General features: G+C 30.4%; 2 protein-coding genes across 2 annotated transcripts; both read left to right on the top strand.

Annotated features, from left to right (window-relative positions):
• Positions 1 to 1,423: 1,423 nt before the first annotated feature.
• LOC112706272 (uncharacterized) lies at positions 1,424 to 7,440 on the top strand. The gene is made up of 16 exons (XM_025757481.3): positions 1,424 to 1,882; positions 1,969 to 2,033; positions 2,120 to 2,241; positions 2,642 to 2,692; positions 2,970 to 3,089; positions 3,176 to 3,295; positions 3,581 to 3,722; positions 4,217 to 4,387; positions 4,517 to 4,672; positions 4,774 to 4,880; positions 5,122 to 5,212; positions 5,814 to 5,955; positions 6,031 to 6,187; positions 6,300 to 6,416; positions 6,564 to 6,690; positions 7,003 to 7,440. The coding sequence occupies exons 2-16, from the start codon at positions 1,992 to 1,994 to the stop codon at positions 7,234 to 7,236; spliced, it is 1,899 nt and encodes a 632-aa protein (XP_025613266.1). The 5' UTR covers positions 1,424 to 1,882; positions 1,969 to 1,991; the 3' UTR covers positions 7,237 to 7,440.
• Positions 7,441 to 8,599: 1,159 nt separating this feature from the next.
• Positions 8,600 to 16,906, top strand: LOC112706271 (uncharacterized). The gene is made up of 15 exons (XM_025757480.3): positions 8,600 to 8,886; positions 8,962 to 9,083; positions 9,498 to 9,557; positions 9,794 to 9,913; positions 10,064 to 10,183; positions 10,269 to 10,410; positions 11,193 to 11,363; positions 12,327 to 12,494; positions 12,586 to 12,692; positions 13,653 to 13,746; positions 14,541 to 14,685; positions 15,142 to 15,304; positions 16,081 to 16,197; positions 16,280 to 16,406; positions 16,550 to 16,906. The coding sequence occupies exons 1-15, from the start codon at positions 8,842 to 8,844 to the stop codon at positions 16,808 to 16,810; spliced, it is 1,962 nt and encodes a 653-aa protein (XP_025613265.1). The 5' UTR covers positions 8,600 to 8,841; the 3' UTR covers positions 16,811 to 16,906.
• Positions 16,907 to 20,379: the final 3,473 nt, after the last annotated feature.

Raw genomic sequence — 20,379 nt, 5'->3', positions numbered from 1 at the left:
AAAACGAAAGAAAACAGTGAAAAGAGAGGGAAAAGTATTTATAACACGCCAGGGGCATAAGGGTAAATTGACGCGATCATTAAAGAAACGCGCCATTATCAATGTAACTGCTCTCACGTGTAAATACGAAAACCCCAACGAACGCGACGTTTGATTAGACACGACGGTTGAGAAATTTAAATCACGTCGGTTTTAAAATCACGTCGGCTACATTCCTGAGTTCAAATACTCGAATCCAACTCATAACCAAAAGAGATCGGACTCGAGTAGAGGCACTGTTCATACCTTGACCCAACACAATGGCTCATATCTAAACACACCAAAAGGCCTAATCCTAAGATTGGCCCTAGCCATCCACCGACCTCCTGAGGAGAGGTCGGATTCGACACAGACTCCTTCTCAAAGAAGTCCAGATCGACGGATAGCTGGCAAATAATGCTTATTCAAATAAGTAACTGCCCCTAAAATCTCTCAACCCACTTTTAGGAGCCATATCTCAACTACCCTAAGATAAATGGATGATTATCCACCCTGAAAAGTGGAACTACTCCAACGGTGATTATTGGATCACCACTATAAATACATTGACACCCCTTAAGTATCTCTAAGTTCCAATATCTTAAAAACTTGCTTAACCTCTTGCTTACTTAGGCATCGGAGTGTCTTTGTAGGTACCACCCCCCATTCTTTCACATACATAAGTCGGACGGCGACTCCCAAACGCAAACTTAATCGGAGACTACCTCCTTTTGACGCTTGGACTATCCTTACAAACCTAATCCACCAATCTCAGGTTACTCCCGTAACACCCTTCTCACACAAGTAAAACCAATTTTATTTCTACTGCCACAAAAATTGATAATTAATCTTATATGTACTATGAAAAAGTAATATCCAACTATTATTAATAAAAAGAGACAAAAAAAAAACGATTTATCTTAAAAAAAGGACCTAAATTACTTTTAACCTAGAGCTAAATCTGTAATTTCATTTAATGACCAAAGTTTGTCCAGTTTGTCCAGATTGAATATATTATTATTCCTTTACTATATATATTTATAAATCTATGACTACTAATATTTTTTAATATTTTAGTGGAGCAACGTGCCTCAAATTTAAGTGGAGACTATTTTAATAAACTGAATTAAAAATTGGAGATATATTTATATATTAAATATTTTTGGGATTAAAGTTTTTTTCAAATAATTTAATTTTGATTTATTAATTAATACAAAAAAATTTATATAATTATTCAATTAAATTTATTTATTCAGATCATTTTTAAATAAAATTAAAGAACTAATTACTTTCATCATTATATAATTATTTTTATTATTAAAACTCTAGTTCTAGCAATGCCAATTAAATTATTAAGAAAATCCTTGGCACTTAATTAGGTCTTACTCAAGTTTCCAATGACCATAAAGCTTCTCTCGAATCTACAGAAGCCACGTGTCACCCCGCCTTTTTCATTTTTCCAACTACTCACTCATTTTTCGTCGGAAAAAAATTGCGCCAGCAGCGATGAGAACAAAAACAACCACACGACACCGTGTTAGAACTTATCCATGGCTCCTCCTCCGTTTTCGTAAATAGCTTTCTTTGTCATCGATATAATTCCACCGAACGTTAATTTCTCGCTGCATTCAAAAGTTTCTCTTTCTTTCTCTCTCTCCGAATAACTAACTCCGTATGGCTGTTAAATCATCTCATTTAATCGCAATCCAATCACTTTCAAGTCAATTAAATGAGAACTTAAACCTCTTCTGTATTTATTTGTTTGAGAAATGTATGCACCTTGCATAGTAACACGATTCTCATAATTCGCGCTTGTTCTCATCAACTGGTGAAATCGTTCTTCACATTTCGTTGAAAATTTGGAGTGAGTACTAAAATATCGGTTCATGTTCTAATTTTTTTTTTTTTTTTAAACTCGGACACTGAGATTTTTGTGGTGTTGGTGAGAAGAAGAAAAAGGAAGAAGGATCACTATGTCTACCCAAGGGGTGCGGTTGCACATTCAAGATCGCTATGTAAGCTCAACACAATTAATTGCTTCGCTTTCTATTGTTATGTTTTTGTTTCTTGTTATAAATGTTTAGCTATTTGGAATGAGCAGGTGGTGATGGATAATGGTATAGTTCAAGTGACGTTATCGAATCCAGGTGGAATTGTTACTGGGATAGCATATAATGGTGTTGATAATTTGCTTGAAGTTCTCAACAAGGAGACTAATAGAGGGTATGTGCTTTCAATGATGCATAAATTTCATTTAGGTTCTCTGTTTCTATCTCTTAAGTAGTTTAGACTTTTGGACTATTTGGTTTCTGTTTTCGATTTGAAGTGCTGTTATTGGTTTCAAAATTTTATGAAGTAAAAAAAAAAAGGAATTTAATGGAATTGTCTCTTTTGTTTTTAGTTTTTAGTTTTTTCTTCAGAGTCTTGAAAACATAAACTATTATATTTTTGGAAGGTATGAAAACACCAAAAAAGAAAGAACAAAAGACAATATATGTGTTGGTGAATTTGATTTGCTTTATAGAGAGAGCAGTGCAAATTTACTTGATGACCTTTTTGAAATTCAAGTAGGTGTTACCTTTTTCAAGTTGGGAACTAATTTTGTTTCAAATTGGATTTTTAGGTACTGGGATCTTGTTTGGGGTGCACCAGGAATCAAAGGAACCTTTGATGTGTATGGCAACAGTACCTTCTTTGTAACTGCATGGTGTCAGTGTTTGATATTATGCCACCAAGTCAATTCTCAATAAAGCTATATTCAAATGCGACTACTTACTAGATTTCATAATTAAATCGGGAGTGGCTTTTATGTCGCACCTGAGTAGAAATATATACAATTTCCCTAACCCCTCTGTTTTGCTGTGTGTTTCTTTCTTCAATATTATGTGTTCAATCATTTCCTATAAGGATAATATTTGAAAGGAATGTGAACTGAAGATGTTATGCTCCAGGATTCAAGGAACGTTTTTCAGAGTTATAGTTCAAAATGATGAACAAGTTGAGGTTTCATTTACAAGAATGTGGGATCCTTCTCTTGAGGGAAAGTTTGTCCCCTTAAACATTGACAAAAGGTCTCTTGCTCAAAATTTTGCTTATTATCCATTACCTTCTTGAAATCCTAAGTTCAGGATTAATTACTGTGGGTGATCAATTTCAGATTCATACTGCTCCGAGGTTCATCAGGCTTCTACTCTTATGGAATTTATGAGCACTTAAGTGGATGGCCAGACTTCGATCTTAGTGAAACAAGGATCACTTTCAAGCTTAGAAAACACATGTAAGATTGTCCTTCTCATTCCATGTGTTTGCCATATTTTTATATGTTAACAAGACTTTGTAAAGTTTTGTTTAGTGAAAACTGAAAATTTTAATTCCAAATAATTCTTTAGGATTTAACCATTTGCCAATAATTTAGTTATTTCAAATATTGCTATTTTTGTGCAACTCTAGGGACAAAATTAGCAGAAGCATGTACATCAGTTCAGTAGAGATGGTTGTAGCAGACAACATTCAATCATCTTTTATTTTGAATGTTCATCCAATTTAACAAGCAAGTATACAGGTTTCAATACATGGCTATGGCAGACAACAGGCGAAGGCTTATGCCTCTTCCGGATGATCGATTACCAGGGAGATGCCAAACCTTGGCATACCCAGAAGCTGTCAAATTAGTCAATCCCAAGGATCCTCAACTGAAAGATGAGGTACTTATTGTACTCATTTTTTCCTGTACAAACCTTCTAATTGTATGTTTCTGTAGTAATCTACTTCTTATAGGTCTTATTTGCATGTATGCACATCTGATCTTACATTTGCAACTGATATTTGAAGCAAGGAATGAATGCTGCAGTAGTGCCATGTGGAAACTTAAAAAAAAGTCCTTTTGATGCTATTTAGCTAAATTAAGTCAAAATGTTTGTTACTCGTTTCCTTGAACAACTTGAACATCAGTTCGCCAAATTCACTGTCACCCATTTGGCATTGGAACATTGAAGTTTTTTCCTTCACACCCAATTTAATGATAATTATGGTTAGCTTTAGTTTGCTCCTTCCCATTTGTGGAAATCACTTTGCCTACGTGTATTACAGTTTTCAAATGGTCTCATCATGTGGCTAGTTGAAGAGGAGATACATATTTTTCCTTTGCATGTAGTATGAAGAGTTTTATTGTCTTTATCTATGATTCTTTGGTTCCCAGGTGGATGACAAGTATCAATATTCCTGCGACAACATAGATAATAAAGTCCATGGGTGGATATCTTTCAATCCACCAGTGGGATTTTGGCAGATCACACCAAGTGATGAGTTTCGTTCTGGTGGACCGCACAAGCAGAATTTGACCTCACATGTAGGCCCCACCACACTTGCAGTAAGTTAATAAACTTAAGTTTGATGACATTTTCCCTGCAATGCTTGCATACAATGAGTGTTACTAGTTGAGATCATTTGACCTGATTATTATCAACTATAATATGTTTCGTTAAATTTGCATGATCAGATGTTTCTTAGTGGTCACTATGCGGGGCAAGATTTGAACCCCAAATTCAAAGATGGTGAACCATGGAAGAAGGTTTTTGGTCCAGTATTCATATATCTTAATTCTGGACCAGTTGGTGATGACCCACATTGGCTCTGGGAGGACGCCAAAATACAGGTATGCTCATTTTCCTCTTATACCATTGTTATGAAATAGATGATATCATTCAGTTGGATGAAGAAGTTGTAAGATAAATTCTTCTATGAGTTGATATTTAGATGATGAATGAAGTTCAAAGCTGGCCATATTCTTTCCCAGCTTCAGAGGATTTTCCAAAGTCGGATCAAAGGGGCAACGTTGGTGGCAGACTGCTCGTCTTAGACAGGTAAGCATGGAAGATACTCCTATTTTGCGACATAGAACTTCTTGAGGTTTTCACTTTTGATTATTGGATGTGAATCTTATTGTTACAGTGGTGCTTTGTATACTTGCACAGAATGCTTCCAGTTTATTTCTTAACTACTATGATATCTTAATAAACAATTTTTCGTATCCTGAGAAATCTTTTATTGTTCATTGTCTCATATATGGAAAGTTGATTGAGCTGTTCTAACTATAATGTCCAGATATGTCAGCACAGACTTAATATCTGCAAATGGTGCTTATGTTGGTCTAGCCCCGCCAGGAGATGCCGGGTCATGGCAAAGAGAATGCAAGGTGTTTTTCCTTTGCACTTATTGAAGGTTTAAATAAATAAAACAACAAAAAAATACATGCAGTATTTATAAGCCTAATTTAGTTGCATGAGCACCTGATCAGTGCACATTTCTCTTCATGCTTAACTGTCATTTTTTGTTCTGCTTATTTTTATTATTATTTTGGAAAATAATATTGGAGCGATAGGGGGGCTATTGAAGTTTTCTTAAATATTCTCTCATTCGCTGTGACGTTCCTGATTTACTTTGAACAAGTGTTGCTCTATGGTAAGGGCTAAGATGAAATTGGGAGTCTCTTTGATATAAAGATTTGTTACTTTGATTTAATTAATGTTTTAATAATGTATTAATATTCATCAGAAAGAAAGTAACCTTAACGCACAAATCACTTGCATTGGTAGTCACAGGATAGGACAAATGCTCTGAGATGTAACTTCTTCCTTTTTGACTGAAAATTTTAATTCATGAATCAGGTGAATCAAGATTCAAAGAAATGGAATTAGAGTGTTTCATTATTCCAAAACTTCCTCATTTTTATTTCTTTAATGCTTCTGAGAAACAATAATGTTGACATATACTTATTTAAAATTTCATCCTGCCAGCACTATCAATTCTGGACCAGAGCAGATGAGAATGGATTTTTTACAATCAGGAACATACGTGCTGGCGACTATAACCTTTATGCCTGGGTTCCTGGTTTTGTTGGGGACTACAAATTGGATGATTTGATGAAGATAACCCCAGGTTCCATAGCTTAGTGAAACTTGAAATATTTTGCCATCTTGCCAAAAATGTATGCTTACTAGAATTACTGGACAGGTTCTAATATTGAAGTGGGTGAACTGGTATATGAGCCTCCAAGGGTTGGTCCAACATTGTGGGAAATAGGTATTCCTGATCGAACTGCTGCAGAATTTTATGTTCCTGATCCCAAGCCAGAACATATTAATAAGCTTTTTATCAACCATCCTGAAAGGTTAGCCTCTATGTCTCCTTTCTAAATTGGTTGATTAAGTTTTCTTTTTCTTTTCTTCAAATTTTAAATTGATCTATTCTTTGATCTTCCTTTTTTTTCTCTCAACTTATAGGTTCAGACAGTACGGATTATGGGAAAGGTATATAGAATTGTATCCGGAATCAGATTTGGTTTACACAGTTGGTGTCAGTGACTATAGGAGAGATTGGTTTTATGCCCATATTCCCAGGTATAATTCTTTGAACATTGTTCATCTTAATAGCATGGCTAAAGATGTTCCTAGTGACCTCACATCTACAAAAGAAGTTTCTTTTCTTTGTTGGAAGTGACACTCTTACATTATATATTAATTTTTCAAGCTTGTATATAACTGCAGAAAGAAAGAGGATAATACCCATCAAGGAACAACTTGGCAAATCAAGTTTGAACTCAATGATGTGGTTCAAGGAAGTACTTATACACTGAGAGTTGCAATTGCATCTGCAACATTAGCTGAATTGCAGGTAAAACTTTTTCCTCTTACATATATGCATAATGCTTTGTCGGATGTAAACGATATTTGGATTGACAAAAGAATAAGTACTCAATCTCGTCCCTAACCAAAAACAAGAGGCAAAATAATCTCTTAAAAAATTAGTACAGACATACTAGTTCTTCCACAGATGTATGAAACAATGACTGTCTCCCTTTTTAAATGGTAGGCGCAATTTTGTTACATTTTTAAATTCTGAGGGATGATTTTGTCCTCCATATCTTTGTCACAGAAGAGATTGAGGTTGTAATAAACTTGTCTTTTTGCATATTTTTTTGCGAAGATTCGAGTAAATGATCCGAATGCAAGGCGTCCTCTGTTTACGACTGGGCTAATAGGGAGGGATAACTCGATTGCAAGACATGGAATTCATGGACTCTATTGGCTGTACAGTGTGAATGTACCTGGTTCTCTTCTTATAAATGGCCCCAACACTTTATATTTTACTCAACCACGTTGCAACAATTGTTTCCAGGGTATCATGTATGATTATATTCGTATGGAAGGACCTCCTTGATTCCAAATTAAACATCTTTAAGCTAAGTGTTGGAAACTGATTAAATGGAACAACATAGTAATGCATGTATGTATTGTATTTTCAACATATTGGTATGTATATTTTTGTTATTTTTTTCTTTTATTCTGTAAGTAGATTTAAGATGTAGAAACGTTCTAGAATGACTTTATACGTGATAAATTAATATTTATGTTTATTTGATTAGTTTTGACTAGTTCATCCACCATCATTCATGAAACAGGCAGATCGAACGTTGATTTTTTTTTTTTTAAATACAGATCATGAATAATGTGGGATTTTATCCTAGGTTGTGACTTTTTTTTTAAAGATATCTAAGTTCACATAATTTGACATTTTCCATTATTGATGTGAATATTTTAATAGAGTGTGCAACATGAGAATTTCTAATTTTAGATTTTTTTTTAATACTGGAAATGGAAATCTTTCATTCAATTGGTGCCAAGATGTCAACCATGGCCGGATTGGACACATGAGAATTTCTGATTTTAGATTGTTATATTGTATTTGAAATACTTAAAACTAGAAATTGATTTGATGTTTAAACTTTCCCTTAAGGGTAATGTTTATTTTTTATCCATGAAATTTGGTAAAAGTTTTAAAAATATTCATAAATTTTATTTTATTTCAATTTTGTTCTAAAAATTTTTTATTTGTGTCATATATACTCTTGACAGCTAAATTTTTAAAAAATTTAAGACCAATCTAACAACAATGCATAACAATTATGTTCGATTTGCTTGCATTGAAGGTTGTTCTTATGAAATTGTTATTGAATTTGTCCTAAATTTTTTGAAAAATTAGTCGCCATAGATATATTTAGTGCAAATAAAAAACTTGTGGGACAAAATTAAAACAAAATTAAATATAAAGATATTTTTAAAATTTTTGCCAAACTTCAAGAATAAAAAATATACTTTACCCTTCACTTTAATACACAGTAAACAACTTACATTTCCTTAGGTGTCCTAATGTTTACATTTATGGGTGGTTTTTGACCCCTTATTTATTAATTGAAGTTCACCTTCTATTAAACCTTGGTATTGCATTTTCTGTGTCCCTTTGCATTGAACAAGAAGTCACCTACCTCCAACATTGTGTTTTGAATTTTATTAAAAATACATATTTAAAAAGTGCTTTGTAAAGCGATGATGAAGGATGTGGCTCAAAACTTCCCCTCAGCAAAAAGAAACCAAAACAAATGAAGAGACACATAATATTTATATCTTAGTCTTAATCCCCATAATACCACACACTGCTTCTTCAATCGCACGCCTTTTATCTATTAACTGTGGCGACTAAGTAAAGAGATTATTAAACAACAATATTGCTTTCTTTTCGGTCCAAGGAACCTACACTAATAACCAATCTATTTAAGTTCCTCTTCATCATGAATTCATGGCGTACACTATATATGTAATAATAACTATACAAACTCTTTTATTATTTTCCAAACCCAGTTCATTATATTCTTTCTATTCATATTATACCTTATAAGAAAGATAATTCATTCTCAACCACTTTCAAACTACTCTGAATCTGCGTTTCGTTGCTCAAATCAAATCTCTGAGGAATCGTATTATCACCATGACAACACTCCTCGGGGTGCAACTCACCATTCAAGATCGTCATGTATGTGTGCATTAATATTATATTAAAAATTTCATTATTTATTTATTTATTTTCATTTTGTTCATTGCTGTGCAGGTGGTGGTGGAGAATGGCATAGTAAGAGTAACGATTTCAAATCCAGAAGGAATAGTGACTGGAATTCAGTATAATGGAATCGACAACTTGCTTGAAGTTTTGAATGACGAATCTAATAGAGGGTATAGTATAAAAATACTTTATTTACAACATAGTTCTTCATTTAGGCTGTCATTCTTTACCGAGACAGGATACTAAGAAGACACGGACAGAGGAGGTACTGTGTCTAGAAATACTGAATTAGTGTAGGAAAGATAGAGAGAGACTAACAAAAAACACAACTTATTTTTTATTTTTATATTATTCTTGTTAATTTTTTATAATTATATTTTTTGTCTCAAATTTTTTAAATAAAAAAATAAAAATAAATTAGATATTCATAATTTATTCTACTTTATCACCAAATAGAATATAAGAACACAAAAATTTGTGTCTCTATATTTTGTTCTCAGTCTTATCCTGTTCTGAAACAAACGTAGTCTTATTGTTCTTTTTTTAATACATAAATTTGTTTTGAAATTTATATGTGTAAGTAGGTATTGGGACCTTGTTTGGAGCTCACCAACAAGTACAGGAACCACTGGCAAATTTGACGTGTATGTTCATCTTCATTTTATTTTCATTTTCATATAATCTATTTCATTTCTATGTATGAACTAGCCATGCCAATTCGTCGTTATAAGAATTTCGCTTTCTTTTTTTTAGTAAAGAATTGATTAATATAAATTTTAGATATATATATTTTTTCATGAATTATTGATTGAGAGTTGAAAAAATAGGACTAAGTTATTAAATTGAGCTATTATTATGTTATGTGAAATTGTGAATGCAGAATAAAAGGAACCGCTTTCAAAGTAATAATGGAAAATGAGGATCAAGTTGAGATTTCTTTCACAAGAACATGGGACGTGTCCCTCAAAGACCAGCTAGTTCCTTTGAATATCGATAAAAGGTCATATATGACATTTCATAACAACAGGGCAGTTAAATCAGAAACTATTTTAATAAATATTAAAATTTTCAGAATGTAAATTAAACATTAATGCTTATTAATTACGTTAGTAGTATTTATAATTAATAATAAGATGCATATATAATATAGGTTCATAATGCTTCGTGGTACCTCGGGGTTCTATTCATATGCTATTTACGAACACTTAAGCGAGTGGCCTGCTTTCAATCTTGACGAAACGAGAATTGCTTTCAAGCTCAGAAAAGACAAGTAATTATTAATTATGAACCTTATATGCTATGCTTTAATTAATTAGAGACTAGCTATGACTGAGTAGTGTGTTATATTTTTGGAGGTTCCATTATATGGCAATGGCGGATAACCGACAAAGAAATATGCCACTTCCTGATGATCGAGTGCCACCAAGAGGCCAACCCCTTGCATATCCCGAAGCAGTTCTTTTTGGCGATCCTCTTGAACCTGAATTCAAAGGGGAGGTAGATAACACTTTTAGCACGATTTTTTAAAATATTTTATATCAAAAGTATTTGTTTGTAGTGTGTTTGCTAAATTTCTAGTAATAAAGGTAAAAGTATTAGAAAAAAAAATTTTGAGAAGTTATAATTTATATTTTTTAATTTTTACATAATAAATAAACAAAAAAATACTTTTATATGGTTATACTTAAACATGATTGATAAACAAAAAAATTTTTTGTATAAGATATTCAAATATAAAATTATTTTTACTTTTTTATAAGATATTTTAAAAAAACTTAAAAAATATATTTTCTTAAAAATTCACTCAAACAAATCTTAAAAATAAAATTTAATTTTAATATAATAGTTTTATACATATTTAATTATATATTATCAAGTAAATACTTAAAAAAAATTGTGAGGATTAATCATTTTGAAGATTTTTTATTATTACTTGTCTAGCATAAATACTAAATTATTTTTAATAAATAAATTTTATTTATTTATATGTATAAATTTTAAAAAAATATAGGTACAAATTCTATTGATTTATCTGTATAAAATTCTGATAAATATAAGTATAAATTATTATTAGTTAAATACTGATAAAAAATAATAATATTTATTGATCATATAATATTATTTTAAAAATAATTATATTTTATATTAATTACATAAATAATTATTTAAAAAATATAATTAGATAATTTTATAAAATATTATATTAAAAATGCATCAAAATTAAATTATTAAAAATAAAGTTTGTTTTATAAGTGATTAAGTAGTATTTGAATATATAGGTAGATGACAAGTACCAATATTCATGTGACAACAAAGATAGCCAAGTTCATGGATGGGTGTGCATGGATCCTGCCGTTGGATTTTGGCTAATTACGCCCAGCAATGAGTTCCGTTCTGGTGGGCCCCTCAAACAAAACTTAACCTCCCACGTTGGACCCACCACGCTCGCTGTAAGTATGTGCTTCTATATAACAAATTAACACAAGAAAATGGTAAATAAGGTAGTGCATAAAAGAGAAATAGAGATGGAAACACTGATACTAAGACATAAAAATTGAAATAAATTTTAAGATTGTATTTAGTATAAATTAACAGATAGAAATTAAAATAAAAATAAAATTTTAATTTAATTTATATAAAAGATAAACTTAAAATTAATTAATTAAAATAGAGATATTTTAAATATAAAATATTATTAGTTTCTATCTTAAAAAATTTTAATTTTTGTGTTCTTATTTTTTGGAGGTACTAAAATATTAAAATTTTGAGAGACAAAAAACTAAAATTTTAGTATTTGTAGACCAACAAACATAATAATGAATTACAATCTCCTATTTCTATTCCATTACCTCAAAATAAACACTACCTAAATCTCTAATTTTTAGTCTCTTTTAACAATTAAGTTTCTTATCAAATTTTAATTATAAAAAATCTAGTTTTATAAATGAAAGACACGTAAATTCTTCTATACAAAATTTAAACTATCATTAGAAGAATTTGTGTGTCTTTTATTTATAAAAGTGGGAGACCTATTTGTATTTTAATTTAATAAAAATTTTATTTGTCTTTGTAAACAAAAATTCAAAACTTATATGTCATTTTCTCTAAAAAAATAAAAATAATATATATCCATTTTGATGAAATTTTTTTATGAAAGTTTATACTCTTGGTTAAAAATATATGCATATAGTAACATCGACTTAGATTTGGATAAGAGACTAAGTATCAGAGAATAAAATACTTAACTAATCTCCCATTACTTAATATAATTACACACATTAAATAATAAATATAGATTAGTATCTATAATTTACTTGTATACTTGATTTATAGCACATGAAATAGTACTTTGTATCCCAAATAATGTTTGGTGCTGAAAACTTCTTCGGTTCAAAACAATGTAATCATTATAGGTGTTTCTAAGTGCCCATTATAGTGGAGAGGATTTGGTGCCAAAATTCAAAGAAGGAGAAGCATGGAAGAAAGTTTTTGGTCCAGTTTTCATTTATTTGAATTCTCCTAATGACGATAATGGTGATGTTGAACCCCAAAAAATGCTCTGGGAAGATGCTAAACTTCAGGTTTATTTAGAATAATCAAACTAAATTATGTATAATATCTAACATAATTAATTATCTTGTTAATTATTGATTGCTCTTTCTAATGCAATAGATGAATGTAGAAGTACAGAGTTGGCCTTACACTTTTCCCGAATCAGATGATTACCCAAAGTGGTACGAACGGGGTATTGTTACTGGCAGGTTATTGGTTAGAGAGAGGTATGTTATCCGCTTTTTAATTCGGTTATGTTAGGAAGATAAAAAAATTTAAAATTTATTTTATTTAGTATTTATAAATTGCTATAACAGTTAATAAATGTTAAATAAAATAAATTTTGATCGATTTTGGTTAAATTCTTTTGTTTCCAAACATTTATATTTTTAATTTTAGTGTTGTAGTTTTGTAGTATTTTTTAACAACATAAGAATTTAGTGTATTTTTTTTATGTTGATACCACAAATTTAACTTAGATTTGTGGTTTTCAATTTTTTTTTAAATATGTAAATTTGAATATCAGATTTGTTTTCCTTTTATTTTATTTTTAAATATATAAATTTAATCTTTATATTTATATTTTAGTGTTAAATTTTTTTTAAAACATGCTAATCAAACTCTTCGATTTGTTTTGCAACGAAAAAAAATATTTCGCTATAAATCAGACTTTTAATTTGTACACTATGAAATCTGATTCTTAGATTTAAAATTTAAGGGTTTGATTTATTATTTAAAATAAAAAAATTAAAATTTATATAAAAAATATACTAATTAACTATGATATTAGATTACACACAATTTTTTCTATTTTTTTTAAAAATTAGCCTGTTATATATATACCTCATCACCTTATGCATTTTGATGAAATTTATTTATAATGAGTTAACAATATAATTTAATCTCTAAAAATATTAATATGAGTCAAATTAGTGATATTTCTGTTAATTTTTTGTTAACATATCACCGTTAATGTATATAATGTAAGTCACGTTTTAAAGTACTATATAATATTTAACAGTGACAATATACCAACTATGCTAGTATTTTCAATGATTAAATAAATTGAGATGTTGAATTTTTTTTAAAGTCAAATTAATTCATGTGAGATTTTATATGAATTAATTGATTAATCTAATAATAACATGGACCGTTTATATTTATATATGTTTTGGTAAATAAAAAAGGTATATAAGCGATGATGACTACATAGCAGCAAAAGGTGCATATGTTGGTTTGGCCCCCCCGGGAGATGTTGGATCATGGCAAAGAGAATGCAAGGTATAAAAGAATTCGGAAATGTTTGGTAGGCAAAGAAAATCAGCCAAAATCAATCATAACTTGTCTTATTTAGTATTCATTAACTGTTGCGACAATAATAAATGTTAAATAAGATAAATTCTGACTGTTTTTTTTGTCTACCTCTTACAAAATAGATTTAAATCACTATTTTTAACGATTTATATTATAGATACAGTTAAGAATGTACGCGGATCGGATATAATATCCACAAATTTTTAGTGCTGGATTCTATCCGATCCGATCCATAAATGTGCGGATCGGATATCGGATATATTCGCATAATTGAATCTTCTCTTTTTAATCATATTTCTATGTAAAAAATTCAATAAAAATATTTCTTTCACATTTTTAAACTTATTTGTTCCTAAAATATTTTTAATAAAATTTTTTTAAATGAAAAAAATAAAATAATACAATATATGAATAATAATTACTAACTAAAACATACAAACAAGTAAATATAATATCAAACATATATATATTTATTTATTTTTAATTATTATTGTGCGGATCCGCGGATCGAATATGTAGATGTAGAACAGATATTCGCGATTCGATCCGTAAAGGGTGCGGATCGGATTGTATATACAATTTTTGAATCGGATGCGGATATTTATCGCGGATATGCGGATACCATCCGATCCATGAACACCCCTAAATACAGCAACTATTTCTACACAAATTATAAAATTTAATAGTAATTAATTTTCGTTTTACCAATGTTGTTATTTTTGAGGAGTTTGATTCTTAATTATGTTGTGAATATGTAACAGAATTATCAGTTCTGGAGTGAAGCAGATGAAGATGGGTATTTCTCCATCAGCAATGTACGTGCTGGTGACTATAATTTATATGCATGGGTACCTGGTTTTATTGGAGACTACAAATACAATAATTCAATTATAACCATAGCGGAAGGTATATATGGCGTTTTTTTTTTTTGGGTACGGAAGCAAAAATTAGTGATATGTCCTAATATTATAATTTTTAGTATTGTTTAAAATTGTAAAAGGTACACAAATCAGAAGGTCCGATATTTTTGTATTTTAAAATTTTTAATTTTTTAAATATAAATCGGATGGTTTGATTTCTGTATCTATCACTAATCAGACAGTTCGTTTTTTATACTTCTATAAATCGGACGATTCGATTTCTGTACCTCTAACAAATCGGACAGTCCAATTTCTACTTATTTAATTAAACGGTTTTATATTTGAGAATAACACTCAAATAAGACCCATTTCAAAAAAACACCATTACCACTTCAATATCAAAAACAAAAAATATATATATAACCAACCAACTTTACTATTTTTCTTTTTGTTTTTGGGCTTTATTATTTGGGTATATGTGAAAATTAATTAAATTAAACAGGGTCTACTACTTTCACTGAATTGGGTGATCTTGTTTATGAGCCACCAAGAGATGGACCAACACTTTGGGAAATAGGGATTCCAGATCGTACAGCTGCAGAGTTCTATGTTCCTGATCCAAATCCCAAATACATCAACAAACTCTACGTTAATCATCCTCAAAAGTTAATACCTTAATTATTTATGTCATCTTTTTCGTACAAACCTGAAATATGTTTCCTTTTCTTAAGTACCAAAAAGATTTTTGAACATCTAATAATAATAATAATAATAATAATAATAATAATAATAATAAGAGAAAATAATAAATAGGTCATTGACCTTTTGATACGCAAACATTTAAGTTTTTGATAATTTGAAAATACATTTAAACTTTTGACTTTTTTAAAATCTGAACATATCGATCTCTCATGTTTACTTGGGTCTATCAGACTCAACAGAAAAATCAAATGGAAATTCTGTTATACTGACCTGGTTGTTACGAATGCGCGTCATGAGAGAATTTTTAAAAATTTTTAAAATTGGACAAATTAGATTCGTCCAAATTTTAAAAAAGTCAAAAACTTAAATGTATTTTTAAATCCTCAAAGACTTAAATGTTCGCGGACCAAAAAGTCAAGATCGATTTGTCCTTTTTTCTAATAATAAAATTATGAATAGTCAAAATAATCCTCAAATATCAAAGGTTTTAAATTGATTCCTAAAATATATAACTATAAATCAAATTTATTTTTTTATCTGTTAGATAATAACGTGTAATATAATTATTTTGTGACACATCATTGTCTAATTAGCAAAAAAATTAATTTAATTATTATTATATATTTTTCGAGACCAATTTAAAATATTTGATCTTTTCGAGAACTAAATTGACGAATAATACCATTTTAATTATTAAACCATCAATATAGCATCTAAAGGGAAGCATAATTATTGACAGATTTAGGCAATATGGATTATGGGAGAGATATGCAGAATTGTACCCCGACAAAGATTTAATCTACACTGTTGGAGTTAGTGATTACACCAAAGATTGGTTCTTTGCCCAAGTTACAAGGTACTTATACATACTGATACTAATTTTGGAATTGAATTTTGCTTTCCAAATGTGTTATCTATCTCTCCACCATTGTTTATAGGAAGAAAGATGAGAATACATATCAAGGAACCACTTGGCAGATCAAGTTTCAGCTTTCCAATGTAAACAAAACCGGCACCTATAAACTGCGCCTGGCTTTGGCTTCCGCTACATTTTCTGAACTCCAGGTCTGCACGCAATTTTTCTTCCTCTCTTAACTTTCACTCTTCCTCTTTTTCTTTCTCCTATTTCGTCAAACCATTAACATCATAGTTTGAATAGCTTAAAATATGAGATTTTTTTCATATAAATTTAATTTGTTTAATTATAGGTCCGAGTTAATGATCCAAAGGCAAGTCGTCCTCTATTCTCAAGTGGGTTGATAGGAAGGGATAACTCAATTGCAAGGCATGGAATTCATGGACTCTATTGGCTTTTCAATGTGGACATTCAAGGAACCAAACTTGTTGAAGGAGATAACACCATTTTTCTAACACAAGCTAGAGGCAATACCCCATTTCAGAACATCATGTATGATTACATTCGTTTGGAAGGTCCACCACAACCATCTAGTTTAAATAAAAACATTTAAGATATACTTGACTTTAGTTTGTTGCATTATTATAGCCTTAATTATAGCTGATTAATTTAATCGAACCATTCAATGGAATTATGGTGCTGTTGGAAATCTTCGTTTCATTTTTTTCTATTAGTTTTTCAAATGAAGTTATGCATTTTAATTTGAGAATTGTTTAGTTTGGTGGGTGAGAAAATTCTAGTATAGTAATAAAGTAGAGTCTTGATGATTACCTAATATTTTCTTATATATTTTTAAAAACGAGATAATACCTAATTTCGTTTATGAATTTGTGCGTAAATTTTAATTTAATCTCTGAAATTTTAATTGTTTCTATTTAGTTCTTTAAACTTTACAACATGATTTACATTAGTTCTTAGAACAATTTTTAGTACACAAACGTCAATAAAGTATTGACAAAGACAATCATCCAAAAATAAAACTGTATCACTTATTTTGCGAAAAAAAAATTTAATAAACACTTATAATATTTTTAAATTATTTAAGTGTCAAAACCAAAACAACATCATTTTATAGAATCTAACATGACATCCAAATTTTCACATCATGATCAATATTTTGTTATATTGTCAAAAATTATTTAAAAATTAACATAAATTTTGTACATAAAATTTGAGAACTAAATAAAAATAATTAAAATCTTGATTAAATTGAGACTTACTTATAAATTGAGATATCAAATTGAAGACACAACATGCGAATAAAGGGCCAAAACTTATAATCATTATCTAATTGTGATTATTAGCTTCTTATCACTCATCATTTGTAATATGGACTTCGCCGTTGGGCATAATGGTGGTACACAAAGAAATTAGTCAATCATATGATAAAACTATACGCAAAATATTAAGTGGCATCATTATGGTTATAATTATCCAGGTTGGTTTCACTATTATTACAACTCATGAATTGCACGATTAGTAGAAAGTTTCGCACAAAAGAAGAAAATGAAGGAGAACCACAAATTTTATTGCTCTGCTAAATAAAATAGCGCCACAATTTTATTGGAAGTGCAATTGAATTCTCACAAATCAGGAGCAAATTGAGTGGGTAACATAATAATTGTGCAAATATATATAGTTAGGAATTTTTTACTGTTTCAATATCAATAATGAATTCCCATTTCACAGTGATCCAATCCATCCAAAGGCCAACTAGTACAAAAATCAATCACTCACATTCTGTTCGTTTGTTTTGTTAACAAGAAGAAGAGTAGCTACCAAACTAGTTTTTGGGCTGGGATTAAATTTGAATTTTTAAATTAGATTGGATTGGAGTTAAAATCAAGATTTTAATTAAAGGTAAAATTAAAAGAAAATAATTGATTAATTATTAATTGTAAAAAACATAACGGTAAGAATAGAATTAAAAAATTATTTAAAATATTAAAAATTAAATTAAATTAAAGTAAATATTAAAAATAATTTAAAAAAATTTTAGAGGCCTGCTACACATACAAGTAAAAAGGCCGTACAAGTTTTACAAGTTATCAGCCCAAACTTCATTAACACGCGCATTAACTCATTTTGAATGCAGCGTAACTACACGCGCCCCACTCAAACGGTTCCTCTTCGTCTTCTTCTTCTTCTTCTCTTCTTCTTCCTCTTCCTCTTCCTCTTCCTCTTCCTCTTCTTCTTCTTCTTCTTCTTCGTTTTTTTTCGATTTTCATGGTTTCTGAAATTCTTATTCTTCTTCTTGTTGCACGTTCTTCTTCCTCTTACTCTTCTTCTTCTCTTTTTCTTTTGTTTCTGCACGTTCTTCTTCTTCGTTTTCCTCTTCTTCTTCTTCTTCTTCTTCATTTACGTCTTTTCTCTCTGTTTTCTCTTTTTTTTTTTTCGATTTTTCATGGTAAAATCGTTTTTGAAGAAGAAGAAGCAGCAGAAGATGAGAAGGAGAAAGAGAAAGAGTTCTGAATTATGTATAAGATGTACTTCAACGAATTTTGGGTGTATTTTTTTAAATCCTTTGGGTGTATTTTCTGTAACCCTTTGGGTGTATTCCTATAATCGTTTGGGTGAATTCTTGTAACCGTTTGGGTGTATTTTCTATAATCCTTTGGGTGCATTTCTGTAATCATTTGGGTGTATTTGAGTAATATCTGACTGATATCTATGGGTGTATCTGACTCATATCTATGAGTGTATCTTACTGATATCTATGGGTGTATTTTTTATTTCAGAAAAAATGGCAAGCATTACAGAAATACACCCAAACGATTACATAAAATACACCCAAGAGATTACAGAAATACACCCAAACGATTACATAAAATACACCCAAGAGATTACAGAAATACACCCAAACGGTTATAGGAATTCACCCAAACGATTATAGAAATACACCAAAAAGATTACAGAAAATACACCCAAAGGATTTAAGAAATACACCCAAAATCATGCATAATTCAGAACTCTTTCTCTTTCTCCTCCTCATCTTATGCTACTTCTTCTTCTTCAAAAATGATTTCAGAGCTTGATGTCAAAAAACAATAGAAATCGAGAATAACGAAAAAAGAAAACAGAGAGAAAAGCACGTAAATGAAGAAGGAGAAAGAGAAGGCAAGAAATAAAAGAAAAGAAGAAGAAGAAGAGGAAGAGGAAGAAGAACGTGCAGCAAGAAGAAGAAGAAGGTGCAATGAAACGTGCCGTAACAGTATGTGGAGGAACTAACGTCAACGACGAACAACAAACCAGTGAGAAAGGAGGAGAAAAGAACGATCGAAAAAGAAGGAGAAAAAGAAGGGATGTAGCGCGTGTAAGGAACGTAGCACTTGCAGCGAATTTTGGGGATTAGAGTTTAATTGGCTTGTAATACTTACAAGCCCTAATCGCTTGTACGCAGAGTTTTTCTCTAAATTTTAAAAGTGTTGGCCAAATACAGACATAACATACTTTACCTTATACAATAGTTTTTAAAGGCAAAAAATGGAAATAAGCCAATGGAGCAAGATAATTACGTGAATCAGCCAAACTGAAAATTTCTTCACAAATCAGCCAAAGGACACTTCTATGTAATTCGAACCAGGTTGGTTCGAACTCCATAATCAAATAATTCGAACCTAGTTGGTTCGAACTCCATGCATTATAATTCGAACCTAGTTGGTTTGAATTACCCTTTGTTCCACTCTCCACGTAATTCGAACCGAGTTGGTTCGAATTACTCACAAATTGTATCAAATAGTAATTCGAACCAGGTTGGTTCGAATTACTAAGTTTTCGGCTATATAAGGAGTTCGAATCACTCTCATTCGAATAACTTCTCCATCCCCATACCCCACCCAAATCCCAGAGAAAACGACCCAGATTCCATTCGACAAAGACATAAACAGAAAAGTATGCAGATGAGAGACGATCTGGCAAGGCTATATCAGTTGGACGGATTCGCTCATATAGCAAGGGTGATCAACGACGAGGTTAGTGGATAGAACACTTCTTTGCGTTCAGTTTATCTGAGTTAGTGGTTTTGCATGTGGTTTTAGTGGCGGTTTATATTAGTGGTTTATCGTAGTGGTATTGCAAGTGATTTTTTTAGAGGTTTTGTATGTGGTTTATGTTAGCGGTTTA

Source organism: Arachis hypogaea, chromosome 8 (genome assembly GCF_003086295.3).
Source record: "Arachis hypogaea cultivar Tifrunner chromosome 8, arahy.Tifrunner.gnm2.J5K5, whole genome shotgun sequence".
In the NCBI taxonomy this organism is placed as follows: Eukaryota; Viridiplantae; Streptophyta; class Magnoliopsida; order Fabales; family Fabaceae; genus Arachis; species Arachis hypogaea.
The sequence above is the reverse complement of the archived record's forward strand: the minus strand, read 5'-3'. Positions and strand labels throughout refer to the sequence as shown.

Coding starts and splice junctions, on each gene's coding strand:
- LOC112706272 (XM_025757481.3), top strand. CDS start 1,992: ATGTCTACCCAAGGGGTGCGGTTGCACATTCAAGATCGCTAT. Junction 4,388..4,516: donor TAGGCCCCACCACACTTGCA/GTAAGTTAATAA, acceptor TTGCATGATCAG/ATGTTTCTTAGTGGTCACTA. Junction 6,417..6,563: donor TTTTATGCCCATATTCCCAG/GTATAATTCTTT, acceptor ATATAACTGCAG/AAAGAAAGAGGATAATACCC.
- LOC112706271 (XM_025757480.3), top strand. CDS start 8,842: ATGACAACACTCCTCGGGGTGCAACTCACCATTCAAGATCGTCAT. Junction 9,084..9,497: donor AATGACGAATCTAATAGAGG/GTATAGTATAAA, acceptor ATGTGTAAGTAG/GTATTGGGACCTTGTTTGGA. Junction 16,407..16,549: donor CTACATTTTCTGAACTCCAG/GTCTGCACGCAA, acceptor GTTTAATTATAG/GTCCGAGTTAATGATCCAAA.